Source organism: Pelobates fuscus, chromosome 1, assembly GCF_036172605.1.
Source record: "Pelobates fuscus isolate aPelFus1 chromosome 1, aPelFus1.pri, whole genome shotgun sequence".
NCBI classification, from domain to species: domain Eukaryota; kingdom Metazoa; phylum Chordata; class Amphibia; order Anura; family Pelobatidae; genus Pelobates; species Pelobates fuscus.
The window spans coordinates 424,904,542-424,920,655 of NC_086317.1; the positions used below are offsets into that span (position 1 = coordinate 424,904,542).

A 16,114-nucleotide genomic window follows, 5' to 3' on the forward strand; every position below is an offset into this window, starting at 1 on the left:
GATTTTATTGATACCCAACTGAATGGTACTTACATTTCGAGCTCAGATGAAAGGATGAAAGATTTTGATGACCTTGTTTAGAATGAAGCTGGGACTGAGGTATTCACCAGCATCTGGAAATGTATCTAGTCCCAATGCCTAACATTCTGGGTCAAGGGTAAAACATATCTTTATGGACTGGCCGGTAGGAGACCTCCACCTTTAGATCCACAGTAGTAATTGACAAATAAAGAAATTCTTAGTCCAAAGTGACATTTTGTCAGCCATCAGACTGACCTGGCAACATTTTTCCCTGAGCAATGCCTGGCCAAGCCTCATACTCAACAAAGACCAATTCAGATCTAAACTTATTCAGGTCTCTAATACGTCTTGGAGATCTCTGGAGCTTGAATATATGGGACCAAGGCACTGAACCTTCATTGGAGGGCTGGGGGCACTAGTAGGCATTGACAAAATGATGGCAGTGAAACAAGGCATTTCCATAATACAAGAAGAACCAGGTTCCATTCCTAGAATTTGCACTCTCTTACATTTTGACCAGTGATGATCTAATTTGGGATATTATTTGCTAAAAGGGGAGCAGTGATGAGCTGACCATGACTTGTAAACATTATGTGAAATAGCGAGACTGCAAAAATAAAAAAAATAAGGAAACTCCAGCTCATTGTACAATATATAAACTGTATAATGAAATGCTAACTATTGTTTTTTAGAATATTGCATATTGTCTACCTGATCTTCATCAAATAGAACCCGTCGTTGTCTGTTTATTCTGTGCATCAGATCTCCACCATCACAATATTCCATGACAATGTAAAGTTTATTCCTTTCTGGAAAATATAATAAAACAGCCTGTAGTACATAAGCTGTGTTTATTATGTAATGTACACATTTTGACATATTGGAGTTTATTCTTAAACCAACAAATTGCAGAGAATTCAAAAATATTGCAAAATGTTTTAAAACATTTAATTCGGTGTTTTAATTCACTAAAATTATGTCTTTAAAAAATAAACCGATTATGTATTGTTGGCTCTATAGACTATTTTGGAGTTTAATAAATCCTGAAGGAAATATGACTGGGGTACGATTTGACCAAATTAGCTGGATACTTCAGGATGGATTTATCACCTTTAATTTTCTCATTATTTGTATGGCTAATCAGGCCGAACTCCTGCTTCTCATGAGGCCAGCAAACTGACAAGAACTTTGGAGCCAATTAGCATGAATTGGTTATAGTGCTTGGTATGTCCCTTAATACAAAATGTGGGTGTCCCCTAAGACGTCAATAACCAATATGTATTAAACAAGTTACAATGATGATAATATTAATAAAAGAAAGATACTTAAGCAATGAATGTCTCCAACTTTGCAACACTTTACACTTGTGCTTTTAACATGGAAGAATTTAAACTGTCCAGCCAATCTCTGACCTATCAGGCATTCTATTCAAAGGAACACTTACACGTACATGAATATCTACCCCGGAGTGTTCCATTGTTATTTTAGATTTTAGGTTATTTACCTCTCCTCCAGCAGCAAGACGATCTCCTTGTTGTAACACCTCCCCCAGTTAATCCACACTAGTGAAGATCTCCTGAGCCAGTCCAACACTTCTCATAAAGAAGCACTGGAGGACTACAGCGTATGTGCAGCAATTGCCACTCTACGTCAACAGAATGCTTGGTTTCAATGCTTCTCTGTGAGAAGCCTCACTACTGTTATGAGAAGGTACTTAAAGTGATTGATGAAGAATACCCTCACAGCTGTGAGAGTGCACTTTTCTATTCAAACTGACTTAGGAGCTTGGAGTGTTCCTTTAATTATTTTAAAGAATGAAATGCAAATGAAGGGTGCAGTGTGCAAGTGTGGAAAATGGTCATTAATTACCTTGGCTTTCTGCATTTTTCGAAAACACATAAACCTGGCTGGATATAATATATATATGTAAATATAATGCTCCAAATTAAAACAAGATGCTCCAGGAAATGAGAAGCTACAGACAGACTGAGCATCATGGGGAAAGATCACAAACATCTCTAGTACCAAGGTTAACCATTGCTGTATGTACCACAAATGGCCTACAGATAAATCCCCAGGTTTTGAAATATTGGCAAAGTAACACAGAATTGGTAGTTTTTATTTTTTTTTATTTTGTTTTTGTAAAGAATGTCAGGGAGCGTATTAATATTTTTGGATAAAATAGAAGTATCTTACGGCGAGCCATTTATACAAGATATATACATGGAAATACTTATTCCAATCTCCCTTAACATATACATATTTATTAAAATTTTCTGTTCTCACTATTCTCTTGCATCCAGCTTTAGAGTGTTTTGTTTGTTTTTTTGCTTTAAAATAAATAAATCTATCACCTGAAACAGCACATACCGGTAGAGTGTACCCATAGTGAATATTACCATCTCAACAATACTAAAAAAAAAAATATATATATATATATATATACAATTTTGTAAACTGTAAACAGGAGGAGAATAACTAATTTTGCTCTAGTGATAACTAGGTGTAAACAAGGATTTTCTTCAAAAACATAAAAAGCAAACCAAAACGCACACAAACATGCCTAGAGAGACCTACACAGGGGGCAAGGAGTGTAAATTGGTAGTTTGACAACAACAGGGGATCAACCTTCTGGCCACCCATATGCTTTATTGTCAATAAGAATGTCTTACTATCCATCTCCACTGCACAAATCAATTCTACTCAAACTTATTATCATTTAATTTGAATAATTCAAATTAGAGTAGAATTTGTTTGCAAATCCATGAAAGTTAGCTACGGGTTCTTCTATTTTTTAATTCAAACAAGTTAAATTGTTTTTTAATTTACATTTTATGTCTGGCTGCCTTGGCACAGTCGTGGCATACAATGCAAATTTGTTTAATCTCTATGCATAACCACTAAAGAATGAATGCCAAAGCATGCATCTGCTGGCATGGTGCATCATTGTGCGATGACCTCACTTTGGACACGGAGGTGCTGTGGAGGTAAGTGTGTGTCCGGAGGAACTGTCTGATATGTGACATTTTAACTTTATTTCAAAAAATTTTAATGGTTCATGTAAGACAAAAACTGAAAAAAAAGAACAAAATCAGTCTCGATAGTCTTCTTCTTTCTTTTTCTTTTCTTCCCCTCCCTAATCGCCTCATCCCTTATCGGACATAAAAATTCCAACAAACTTACAGTTAGTTAGGGACCCAACACTCCCCACCATACATGTATAGGTACTTCTCATAATACATTTCAGGTAATGAAGCTGAATCAAAAGATCCATATAAAGTCATTAAATTGACCTTGCATTGTGTATAAAAAATAACAGCGATAACTAACAGAGTAGAGGTAAAATGAAATGAGAATATATATATAAGGAAAATTTGAATGCACGTGTCAATTTCCTAACCTCGAATCAAACCCCAGGGGTCTCTCCCTCCTGGGCACCTATTTTTGCCATAAAACCTAACCAAGGGTACCAAGTCTCTAGGTGCTTAACACTGTTTCCCATTAATGCTGCCCTCGTTGCTTCAGAGGGCTGAATCTCCACAACTCTCGCCATTCATTGTACCACATTTCTACTTTAAATGTAAACAATACCTTCAATTGAAGTAAAGAACGTTACAATGTTTGGATGCTTCATCTTAGACAATAGAGTGACTTCCTTGTGTGACGCTTCCTTTTCTTTCAGTGGCATCTAAAGCAGGAATTGGAAGAAAATAAAAGAAACAAATCAGTTTACACCCGCTAATGAGAAATACAGAAAAAAACTAATTCATATCAATGTAAGAAAAAGTCATTAATGGTGGCCCTGTCAAGTAAAAAATCCTACCCAATGAGTCTCCAGCCTGGCTAGTAGTATTGGACAATTAAAGATATCTATAAATGTTATTTTTAATTTTATTTTTTTTCTTACCCTTCCTGGTTGGTATATTGCTTTGTGTAATCCTCATTATTGGGTTCTCTGCCAGAGGCCTTGAAGTCTGAGGGTTCTGCGCAGTATTTTAGCTGTTCCTATAACTGCTCTCTTCTGGACACCTGGAATCTGCTGAAAACAATTCCCCAACTTGGAGGTCACAGCTCTGAGTGCTCCTATCACAACTGTGACTGCTACTGCCTTCACTTTCCACATCCTTTCTGGCATCTCTTTTAGCTCTTGGTATTTGTCCACCTTCTCATGTTCCTTCTACCTGATGTTATAATCACTGGGTATTGTCACATCCCCTACCACTGCAGTCTTCTGTTTCTTATTCAGCACCACAATGTCTGGTTGCTTAGCCAGTACTTGCTTGTCTGTCTGGATCTAAAAGTTCCACAGTATCTACTATTTGTGGTATCTCCCATCTGGACTTAGCCAGGTCCAGCCCATATTAAGTGCAGATATTTTGGTACACAATCACAGCAACTTGGTTAACATCTCAGTGTACACTGTCCCTGCAAATATCTTGCACTCGGCTACTATGTGCTGGATTGTCTCAGAGGCCTCTTTTGCACAGTCTGCACTTTGGGTATAGCCTTGTGCGGTAGACACCTATTTCTTTTGATCTGGTGCTGAATGCCTGTTCCTGTGCTGATAGGACTTGTTTCTCAGTGCTGTCTTTCAGTGCTGCCTTTTCCAACCACCGAATGGATTTTGTAATATGAACCACATCCACTATCTGCCATTGGTACACCCCACGGAGAGGTTTATCTTGTCAGGGAACCTCCTCCTATTCTGCATCCTCTATCTGTTGTTGTCTCGGGCATTCCCTTAGTAGTTCATCTTTGTGATGTACTTGTGGATGCTCTGTGTTTCATCTAGGACTGTGACCTTGACACTCATCAGGCCCAGACCTTCTTCCTTTCGGCTGGTGTACAGTCTCTGGGTGCTTGATTTGTGGTGGAATCCTCCATTTATAGTGAGTAGTTTCCAGGTTTTGAAATCTATGGTGACCAACTCTTCTCTTGGCAAGGCTATTATTCCATCTAGATACCTGATGACAGGTAGGGAATATGTGTTGATGTATTGATGGATTGGATCTTGTTCTTGCCATAGAGCTGTGATTTCAAAACATGGAGGAACTTGGATATTGCTATCTTCCTTGCCTCTTCCTCATGACCTCATCCTGGGTAAATTTGCTGGGACCGACCAAATTTTGATCGTATTTGACTTCAGTAAATATGAGTATTGCCAATGTGGTTGGAATTCGGTAATTTTCACCTGATTTTGTCCATCTGGACAAAATCCAGTGTTTAGCGAATAACCCTCTTAGATAAATCTCATCCTTATTTCTGTTTCTTTCCCTCCAATGTCTTGTGTACACTGGTTGTGCCTGGATTACACTGGATCAGTGGCGGAATTACCGCGGTTGCAGGGGTCACTCCAGGGAGCCCGGCCGCCCTTTCGACCCCTGCGACCAGGGTGTCCGTCAGCATTGTAATGCAGCCACGGCCGTGCGGAACAACCGCCAGGGCCTCATTGAAGGAGCCCATCAGGTGGCCCGAATGCAATGGATTTCCTGGGGCCCGGTCAGCGCTGTGGCTCTTTAAGAGCTCTACTGGGCCCCAGTGATGATGTCAGAGCTGGGAGGAAGCTGTCACTTCCTCCCAGCTAATAGAGAGCCGCGCGGGAGGAGACCGCCGGGGAGGAGAGGAGGAAGTCAGAGTGGGAGCTGTGACTCCCATCAGCATGAGGCAACCACTGGACCCTAAAAAGGTAGGAAACAGGAGGATGACAATTTTTTTTTTTAACAGTTTGCATGTGTGTGTGAGAATGTCTGTATTAGTATGTCTGTATGTGTGTGTGTGTTTGTATCTGTCTCTGTGTGTCTGTATGTCTGTGTGTGTTTGTGTATCAGTTTGTCTGCATGTGGCTCTGTATGTGTATCTATTGTCTGTATGTGTATCTCTTTGTCTGACTGTGGGTCTGTATGTGTATCTCTCTGTCAGTGTATCTGTTTGACTGCATGTGGGTATTTATGTTTCTCTCTTTGTCTGCATGGGTATCTGCTTGTCTGTATATGTATCTGTTTGCATGTGTGTCAGTGTGTGCCCCTATGTATCTGTATGTGTGTCACTGTTTACATCTGTATGCATGTCATTCTGTGTATCTGAATGTTTGTCATTAAGTGTGTCTGTGTATCTGCATGCGTATCTTTATGTGTATCTGAATGTGCATTTGTTTGTCTGCATGTGTCTGTATATGTATCTGTATGTCTCTCTGTGTATCTGTTTGTCTGTATGTGTATCTGTTTTTATGCACGTGTATCTGCATGTGTGTCAGTGTGTGCCCCTATGTATCTGTATGTGTGTCACTGTTTATATCTGTTTGAGTGTCATTCTGTGTATGTGCATCTGCATGTGTGTCTATATGTGTGTCTGTCTGTATGTATGTCTGTGTGTCCGCATGTGTGTCAGTGTGTGTCTGTGTATATGTATGTGTGTCAGTGTTTGTATCTGCAGAAGTGTCATTCTGTGTATCTGAATGTGTGTCATTCTGTGTATCTGTGTATTAGCACGTGTGTCCATGTATGTATGTGTTATACAAATGGATGGGTGGGGGTGCATGGGTGGCCCCAGGGCACTTTCGCACCAGGGCCCTGTGGATTCCAGTTACGCCTCTAGATACGCCTTTCTTGTCACATGACAAGAAACATTAACACAAGACACAGGTGATTTCCATAGAATTGACGGGAATTCTACATTGCAAGCCTTGGCATCTGACTTACAGGCATTGTTTAAATTAAAGCTTGTCTGAGCAGGGCCCTCGCCACCTCAGGTTCAGACTTGTCTTTACTTTTACATCTTATGCACCCATTAGACAAAATTGTGTGATATGTTGGCACTTTATAAATAATAATTAAAATACGAATAGTTGGACGTCAGCTTTATGATTGCTGAAATCATCAGATAAAAATAAACTTAACTACGCAGATTAACTAAGAGTGCCCCTGTTTTTTTTTTTTTAAATTCTTTATTTTGTTGTGCATTAATTAGACAAGGTACATTTTATACTAGCAATGCCACAATAGCAAATGCCAGAGTTATCATAAGCATAGATGTACAATCATTTGGCATGGATAGACTGTGCACATTTTTTATATTATATAAGAGTAGACAACAGTATAATGCTGAGCTGAACGTGTATATAAAAGATTAAACAGGCTTATCTCCAAGTTATGCAATACAAGAGTGTTGTATTAAAAATAAAAACAAAAACAAACAGTAAGCTTACAGGCTAGTGAGCGACTATCAGCTTCGGGAACTATATGAAACAGCAAGTTTTGTTACATTCTAGACATGCATATGACATTCCTAGGTAATTCTAGGTTTAGTAATATATTTAGTGGATTATCATTTAATTGTCAAGCTAGGACCGCAACATTACTATCATATTATTAGGATTAGGTAGTCGCTATGAAACAATGTTAGATTAGATTAACCATGCTAGTGAACAATAAGATTAACAGCATTGAAACATTACAGTAGTGTTGGTTGGATCAGGATATTAGTGTACTTAAAAGTTAAAATTATTGCATGTTTATAAAACACAAGTAAAAAGGTAACTAGCAGAGACATTTAGGTACATGTAAGTGAGATTAGACAGGCATTAGGTAGCATACAGGTAGACAACAATCTGCTCACAAGATAGAGGAACCACGTTGCTTAATGAGATGCATATGATGGTTCTGCACTGTGTAACAATAGATAGGCATATCTAGCTAGGAGGTCACATTATTATATAATTATTAAGCTAGTGTTGCGGGCTATTCTGGTACATCTTGCCTTTAGATACAGAGCAGAAGGATAAACCCACTGAAGCCCCCCATTAACGTTAACATGTCACTTATGAAAGCTGCCTCAGTAGGTGAGGGATTAATAAGGTAGCAAGGTTAACTCCAATAACAAACATGCTTTTGAGATTTCAGTAGGTGACAGATATCTAAAGACAGGCTGATTAAACTGACTAGTTGGGTACCACTAGGTATTACTCATGAGTACTTTAGTATTGGGTTTGCAGCCAGTCATGTCAATAATGAGCAATATGCATTGTAGAGGAAGTCCAGGAGCCAGACAATTGTCACCAGGAGAGGTTTGGCTGTTGAGCCTGTGAAATGCCGTTGGGGTTCAGCCGATGCCCATCGGGTGCTGGATACCTTCCATGTACGAATAAGGGTTCAGTTCCATTTTGGCTGTGCCTCCCCAGCCCCCAGTCCCAGCGCAGTCCGGTGTTCCGGATTCATTGCTGTGAGCGTCCAGGGCTCGTGCACGAGTCTTATGACTGCATGCTGGTTGAATTCGGATGAGATACCTCTTCACCCGCAGTGTAGTAAACTCCCTGGGGGAAGAGGGGTGTTGGGGGGGTTCTACCCTGTGCGGCCCTCTGCTCTGAGGTAAGGTTGCTGCCCGCTGTTCTTGTTCGGCAGCTCTGGGGCTGTCGTCGGGTGTTTCGCCTTCTCCTCCCCACCATCCGTGCAGCTGTATCTCCCGTTAGTGAGTTGGAGCCCCTCTGCGCACTTGTAGCGGCGTTGCAAGATTTTGGGCGGTTAGTACTCTGAATGTCCAACTTGGTTTTGCCCGTCATAGGCCAGGCTCGGACCCTCCGGGTGTGTTTCCGTAGCTTAAGTGTCCTTCGCTTGTGTATGGCCCCCGGTTGGCGGTGTCCGATGCATGGTCTGCGGCTTGTGGTTTGGGGCTTAGCCTTCGCTCCCTTCTCCCGCTTCATCCCGGTTAGGGGTTTTGCAGTGCTGTGCAGCGGTGGGGCTGTTTTGGCTGTTGGAGGTTGTGCTAATTTGGCCCATAGTCGTGCCCAAAAGAGGTTAAAGGCTGCTGTTATGCGGTCCTCATGGGGATATTCGCCTGCCTGCCTCATTTGTGTGTGTTGGGTTGTTGTAGGCCCAGGAGCATGGTCGGCGGCCGCCATCTTGGCCGCTAGGTGCGGATTGTTTGCGGTCGTGGGCGTTGGTGTGAGCCTGTGGCCTTGCATTATGTGGGCCGGGATGACCACCGCCGGTCTTTGGGGGGGGGAACGTGGGCCCTGTGGTGTTTTAGCCGGGCATAAAGGCTGTAGGAGAGCGGCCGCCATTTTAGGGGCTTCTGCCGCTGAGTTTCTTCGGTGCTTTACAGGCTGAGTCCTGTGAGTCTGTGCTAAGGCGCCCCCGTTATCTAGGGGGGACCGGGATGACCCCCACCGGTCCATAGGGGGGGGGGGAGGTTGTGTTCCAAGCTTACTTTTTGCCGTGTTCGTCTGGCGGGAAAGCGGTCTCCTTCCTCCGCCGCCTCCCTCTGTAGGCCCCAGTTTGCCGATGCGGTTCCCGAGTACTCTGGACATCGAATGAGGTGTCCCTAGGTTCGGGTCGGTTTCCCGAGTCCAGTGGGCCCACTTGTAGGAGGGTGAGCTCGGTGTGGCTTGAGGTATTCGCCGTTGTTGTGCTCGGTGCGCGGGAGCTGATTCAGAGCACGTCTGCTCTGCTCGATAGTCAGGCTCCGCCCCCCGAGTGCCCCTGTTGTGACTGAGAATTGTATCTTGATGTGTGCCTATTTAGATATAAAGAATTTAAAGAAATGAAACCAAAAAATATATACCGGTACATATATATTTGCCAGTACTCTTCTCTTTAAATCATACTCCTACGCATCTTGTCCTCACAACTGTACTATGAACCCAAAACGTGTAATAGACACAAATGGACTTGCATTACGGATTGTGCACATTGCAGACTTACAGGGCTAATAACTAAAGTGTGAACTGTTGAAAATTCTAAATTAATTTCAAATGTTCACTTGGAGAAATTTTCCAAAACAGCTCTTGTGGCATAAAATGGCAATTCACTTTGAAATTATTTTGACAGTGTTGATAAATAACTCTGTGAGAATAAAGGGAACTGCAGATGTGGACAAGTTACTCATTTAGATACCTGAAGGAGTATCAACCATACCTACCTAATAGAATTCTACATCTTTATTGTTCTTACTGAATTAACCCTGTCCTCTGCTGTAAGCAAAATCATTTTGCTTCAATTTTAATGGATGACCCTTTGTCCTTTATACAGTCCTGTTATTGAACAGGTCACTTGGTAACTGTCTCTACTGGCCTTTAACCGTTTGTAGCATGTTATCAAAATTTGCACATTCACATGTGTCTCTAACACTTTTTTTGGTATAAGTGCCCTGTAAAGGCGTCAAAAACACACTCAGGGTTAATTACTAAAGTGAAAACTGTTGGAAATTTAAAGCAAATGTTAAATTTACGGCCAAAATAGCTGCATTGGAAAAATTCCCCAAGCCAGCTATGCCTCCAGTTTTGCAGTTTTGGTATAAAATGTTACATTTATTTAGAAATCCTGACAATTTTCACTTTCATTGAATATCCTGTAAGATTCTCTGCAAGGCATCACATCAATATCACAATATAATAATTGCATTAAACTAATCTCTAATTACTTTAGATCTATAAAGTTCCAAATAATGTCAACAGCCTAGAACATTTTGCGTTATTCCACAAAACCGTAACATGGACAGACTCATCTAATTTATAACCTAACTAAAAAGCTAATATTGGCTGGACCCTTCTGATCTCTCAAACACTGCCAAGGCCAATAATGACTTTCTAGAGCAGGGGTAGGCAACCTTCAGCACTCCAGATGTTGTTAACTACATCTACACTGATGCCTTGTCAGCATTACGACCGTAAGAGCATTATGAGAGATGTAGTACAAAACATCTGTGCCAAAGGTTGCCTACACCTGTTCTAGAGTATGTGGAGAGTGAAAAAAAAAAGGCTCAATCTCACAGAGAGTGCATTGAAGCTTTGCCAAAGCTGGTGAATTTACCTGTCCTGGCCATAATCTTTTACTAAAATAAATATATAATTTTTCTGTATTTTACAAGTTTGGCTAGCAGTTATAGTACAGTGAAAGATTTCTTTGTTTATTAAACACGCACAGTAGCTGTGGGGCTGGGTGTAGGCATAATTCTTCCCTAATAATAATAATAAACATGTTTCTTACCTTTGATAGGTTTACTTCCTTTATTACACATTGGGCATTATCTGTTTTTTCTTTTGCAAGAAATGCTTTACCAAACGCTCCTTCTCCAATCATCCGAATAATCTCATATTTATCCATTATGTTTTAGCTTTAAAAATAGATAGGGAACAAATTAAAGATTAACAATCGGATATCACGTGTTTCTGAAAGCAGCACTGACCATTTAATATGTACATTTACACAATGAATATATATACATAACTTATATTTGATTTAAAAAAAAAATTCCCAATCAATTGGATAAGACCAAATACAATAAAATTCACTTGACTTGACTTTGATCAAGTCATTTTCTGACTGCATCATTTGTGATAGATGTACTGTGTTTGGTCTCACCGCATATTATTTGGCACCTAGCAATCAATATGCTCACAGATACACTTCAGCTTCTAGAATTGTTGAACAGAACTGGCACCATTCTTGATGAGATCCAAACGGTTGAAATTGTACAGTCCATGACTAGTTTTTAGTCACTGGTCCTTTTGGATCATAGTTAAATAAAATAACTAATAAAGAAGTTATGTTTAAAACACCATCCCTTAAAACACCTTTGGGAAAATGCAAGGCCTGCTACAACAAACAGACACATCGCTGTGATGACAGTTTCTTAAATACCTCCTTATTTGTAGACCCACATACATAAAGTCTATTTACCCAACACCTTGGAAATCTCACGCCCCATGGGCCATTTGGCTGAGGCACACTTGCTGTTGAAAAACTTATCGCATTGACGTAACTGAGGTCTTATAACTCACAGTCTCACACTGTCATGGTTTTACGTATCAAGACATAATAACAATCATCTGTCTTAAAATTAGGTAAATACAACCTCCAATGAACAACAACAAATGCCATATTACACTGTGCCATGATTTATTTAACAAAACTAAAGCCAAAAGATAGAAGCCATGTGTGAAGATTTAGTACATCCTTACTGCTTCCATAGGAATTAAGAGGCTAAGTAGCAGACAGGTGCTGCTGATCAAATGCCCTTGATTCATTGATCACCAGCAAGCGTGATCACCTCGATAAATGTTGAAGTTTTATCAGTTTGCTGGTCTGGACCATTCAGGTGTGTGTTAACACAATGCCAAGGAGGAAAGACATCAGCAATGATCTTACAGAAGAAATTGTTGCTGCTCATTGAACTGGGAAGGGTTATAAGGCCATTTCCAAACAATTTGAAGTCCACCATTCTACAGGTAGAAAAAAGTTGCATCTGAACAAACCATAAGACTTCTGGAACAATGTTCTTTGGACAGACGTGACCAAAGTGGAGATGTTTGGCCATAATGCATAGTGCCAAGTTTGGCAAAAAACAAACACAGCCTATCAGCACCAACACCTTATACCAACTGTCAACCACGGTGGTAGAGGGATGATTGCACGGCAAAAGTGTTTGTAGGCTCCCTCTAAATAGTAATTTAATTGTGTATGGCTCTGCTCTGGCCAGTTCAAGGACTTTTGGCTACACGGGTGAAGATGCATTTTGCCGCCTCACCCCCAGCAAAAAAAAAAAATCATCTTCTGTGTTTCTGTTAAACCCCTCCCCCCCTTTTTTTTCTTGCCCCCTTTTGTGTTTTGTGGTGAACAGAATCTCGCCACGGGCTCCTGGAGGAGCCTGCTTGCCAGCCTCCTGCCTCAGGACTATGGGCCCTGCAAATATACCTTGCCCAATGCACTTAAAAAGGCTCAGTTCATGTGATATATGTACTTTTGTACTCCAGAGACCGACCATTAGCCCCGATTCCCTGGAACTGTTTTAAGCACAGGACTATGTGCACGGTGGGTCAAAATTCTGAGTTCCATGGAAATCCCGAACCCGTGAACCGATCTGGGTGATTTTTGAATATGTTGGTCCCTCAGATCGGGGCTATCAGAGATGTGACTTTTGTGGGGTTTCCATGTGTTTTGGGGTTACTTTCGGGATATTGTTAAGTATGTTTTCTGTGCCTCGAGATAATTGAGTTTAATACAGTTCCTGACTGAATTTTTTCTCAGGCACGAGGAAGGGATTGCCCTGTTTTGTGTGGGAGTGTCCTGGACCTGAGAGTCAATGTTATTATGTGTATGTTTTACTTTAGTTTTCTCTCAGGTCCAGAGGGGAATGCCCCTGGAATATGTATCCATAAACCCCTTGCATGGGGAGTTGCATATAAGGCTGCATGTGGCTCTGGGGATGGCTATATTCATTATACACCCTTGGATTATAACCATTAGCTCTTGTGTGTGTGTTGTGATTATGTGTGTTTATGTATGTGATTGCGTGTGTAGGTCTGTGATTGTGTGTGTGGTTATGTGGGTTTATGTCTTTGATTGTGCGTGCATATATATATATATTACTCCCCTTGTGTCTCTTATTTTCATTAGTCCCCTGTTGTTACCACCTTTTGTGCATCTTACTCCCACTTTTCTGTCTCATATCAAAATTCCACCCACTGCAGTCACAGAATGCAGACTGCAAGCCCATCTCAGACATAAAATAATGAAGAAAAAGTCACAGGAGGGGGTTGTTCGGTCCACCCCCCCCCCCCCTTTGTGTAACCCAAAAAGACTGTCGCTCCATAATCTCACCCTCATCGGTATGCCACCAGTGACAGTTCCAAGGTCTACATGGTGAGATTTAGGCTGAAATAGCCAGCTTATGACAATAGCTCAGTTGAAGAATATCACTAGGTCAGCGGTTTTTGCAGTTCAAATTATGTTTCCTTATTCACAATTATGAGAATAATCTGATTTTATACCAAAGTCAGGTTTTATTTTTATAAAACCTATTGAAAACAGTTAAAGATGTGCCAAATGACAGTAGAGAGAAAACCAAAAAACAAAACAAAACCGGATTAAAGTAAAGTATTAGATAGTATCAGAATATAACAAAAATCCTTTTGTCTCTGTAGAGTTTAAAACTTTGGGTTAATTCACTAAACACCGACCTGTAGTGAATCGGAATCCTGACCACAGAAGCTGACCTGTGACTATATGTTTTTCAAATCAGCTATTATTGCCTAAACGTCACCATTTGGATCTCAATTCACTACAATTTGCAGTTTAATAAATGACGGTTTATGCCATTTCATTTGCCTGGAGATGGATCTCACTATAATACTCTTTAGCTGGAAAACTTTAATAAGTGATTTATTTTTAACCTACAATTTGCAATTTAGTTTGTATCACAACACAGTTCACAGCTCATTTAAACAACTCCAAGTTTAATCTATTTTGATGGCAAATTATTAATTAAAATAAAACAAACCCCCTTTACAGAAAAGCTATTACAGGAGACCACATCTTTATTACATCTTGTAATAGAAACCAGCACTAATTCTGATGTAAACCAAGATTAGCACAACTGCAGCAAGCACTCCTGCCCTGCATGTGAATTGTCTGTCAAGTTGCTTATTGCATTATTGATACAGTTACACAGCTCCTTAGATCAGCATCTCTGGACATCAGACTGTTCAGTGATGTTCTAATCTAGGGCCTCCCCTCCATACCCACTGTTGCTATGGTTACAAGACGCACACAGTGAAACAAATTCCCCAGCGTTCTCTTCTTCGTTCTGTCTCCCCAAGATTCTAATTCCCCACAATGCAATGGCGTCAATCACTCACCTTATAATCAGATACATACACAAAACGTGAAGGTTCACTAACACAGTTACTCACTGAGTGCCCTCACAGTTTGTCTCCTATTGCTCCCAGGTAATCAGACACTGGGAGTGTCTCTCTGTGCATGAGCACAACCCTTCAACAGGTGCATCTTGGGACTTGTAGTATGGCACATATCCATTCTAAACAATGCAAAGTCACTTTAAAATGGGGTTCAATCATTTAAAAACGAGAAAGACATGATTAGTCTGGAATGCATTCACTACTGATTTTTTTTGTGCTTTTTTCTCCCCTTTGTTTAAAAAAAATAAAATAAATTAAAGCCTTTTAAGGATGTGCAATGAAAGTGAAAGTGGCTACCCTGGCTAAAAAGAGGCTAGTGTTTCAGCAGGCTAGTGGGTTGAATTCCTAGATCAGTAAGGAGCTTCAGGCATTATACAATCCTCCTTATGTATCAGGAGAAAAAAAATGACACTTGTCTGTCACTAAGGGGTTTATTTACTAAACCTGATATTGTGTATAATTCACACAGCGATTACAATTGAAATGACAAAATAATCAAGATAGAATATTAGCTGATTTAGCAAATATATTTTGGCCTAAAATGTGCAATTCCTTGGAAAAGCACATAAACCTTTAAATAGTTTCATCTAAGTGAACAGTGAAAACTGACAGTTTAAACAAATAAAAATGTATTAAATAGTAATGATTGGAAACATGTTTTTGTTTTATAATATTTTTATTCAAGACAGGTGATGCTAAATACAAAAAGGCACATGCAAATTGATATTGTGGTGGAATCTCGGTAAAAATAAATTTAGTAGGCCGAGATTACCACGTGGCATGTGTACGTGCATATGCTGACGTATCGATCAGTTGGTTGCACGAGGCAAGATACGATCAGTAGTGTACGGAGCATGTGCAAGAATACAGGATATAGTATTCCCCCTCCTCCATTGTGCTGGACAAGCCATGCGGTCAAACAGGAAGTTAATTCTTATTTGTATTGATTGGTTAAGAGAATGTGCGGGTGGAGCTTAATATGGGAGGAGTTATATGCCTATATAAGGAGCCTGCACTATTGTCCGGGGCTCAGAATTTGCTGTATTTTGGTGACGCTAGTCCCTCTGAGTCCCGATCGGTGATCCAATAAAGAATCTCTTCCTTCCTGAAGAAACCTGTGTCCATCTCTCTGTGCTTGGCTTCCGTCAGTTTCTCCGGTATCATTTGGTGCATTGGCCGGGAAGCTCATCGTTCAACGGTAGCTGAGAGGCAGAGGCGTGAGACGGTCTATCTTTGCCCACGTTCTCTACGGCTGCACCCCTGAACTTCTGCGTGGACCTCCCTTCGTCTCGGCGCCACTGGTCTGTTGTCCAGGAGATCATCGGCCTCTACGTGAGAAGTGCTGGGGTGTCCCCGTCGATGAGTGTGAACTCAGGTTCAGGAACGAGGAGGTAAGACAACTGC

At 40.7% G+C, this 16,114-nt stretch overlaps 2 protein-coding genes across 2 annotated transcripts in view; both read right to left on the bottom strand.

The window, feature by feature from the left end:
• Nucleotides 1–14,747, bottom strand: part of LOC134570875 (serine/threonine-protein kinase Nek5-like) — an 89,336-nt gene extending 74,589 nt beyond the window's left edge. Inside the window, exon 1 of the mRNA XM_063428876.1 lies at nucleotides 14,718–14,747. The gene's annotated coding sequence lies outside the window, so the exon portion shown is untranslated. The remainder of the gene's footprint in view (nucleotides 1–14,717) is intronic.
• Nucleotides 1–14,772, bottom strand: part of NEK5 (NIMA related kinase 5) — a 37,217-nt gene extending 22,445 nt beyond the window's left edge. The window contains exons 1-4 of the mRNA XM_063428857.1: nucleotides 14,705–14,772; nucleotides 11,001–11,127; nucleotides 3,613–3,709; nucleotides 733–830 (exon numbers count right to left, since the gene is read on the bottom strand). Of these exons, the coding sequence (XP_063284927.1) occupies nucleotides 733–830; nucleotides 3,613–3,709; nucleotides 11,001–11,117 (312 nt within the window). The 5' untranslated portion in view covers nucleotides 11,118–11,127; nucleotides 14,705–14,772. The remainder of the gene's footprint in view (nucleotides 1–732; nucleotides 831–3,612; nucleotides 3,710–11,000; nucleotides 11,128–14,704) is intronic.
• Nucleotides 14,773–16,114: the final 1,342 nt, after the last annotated feature.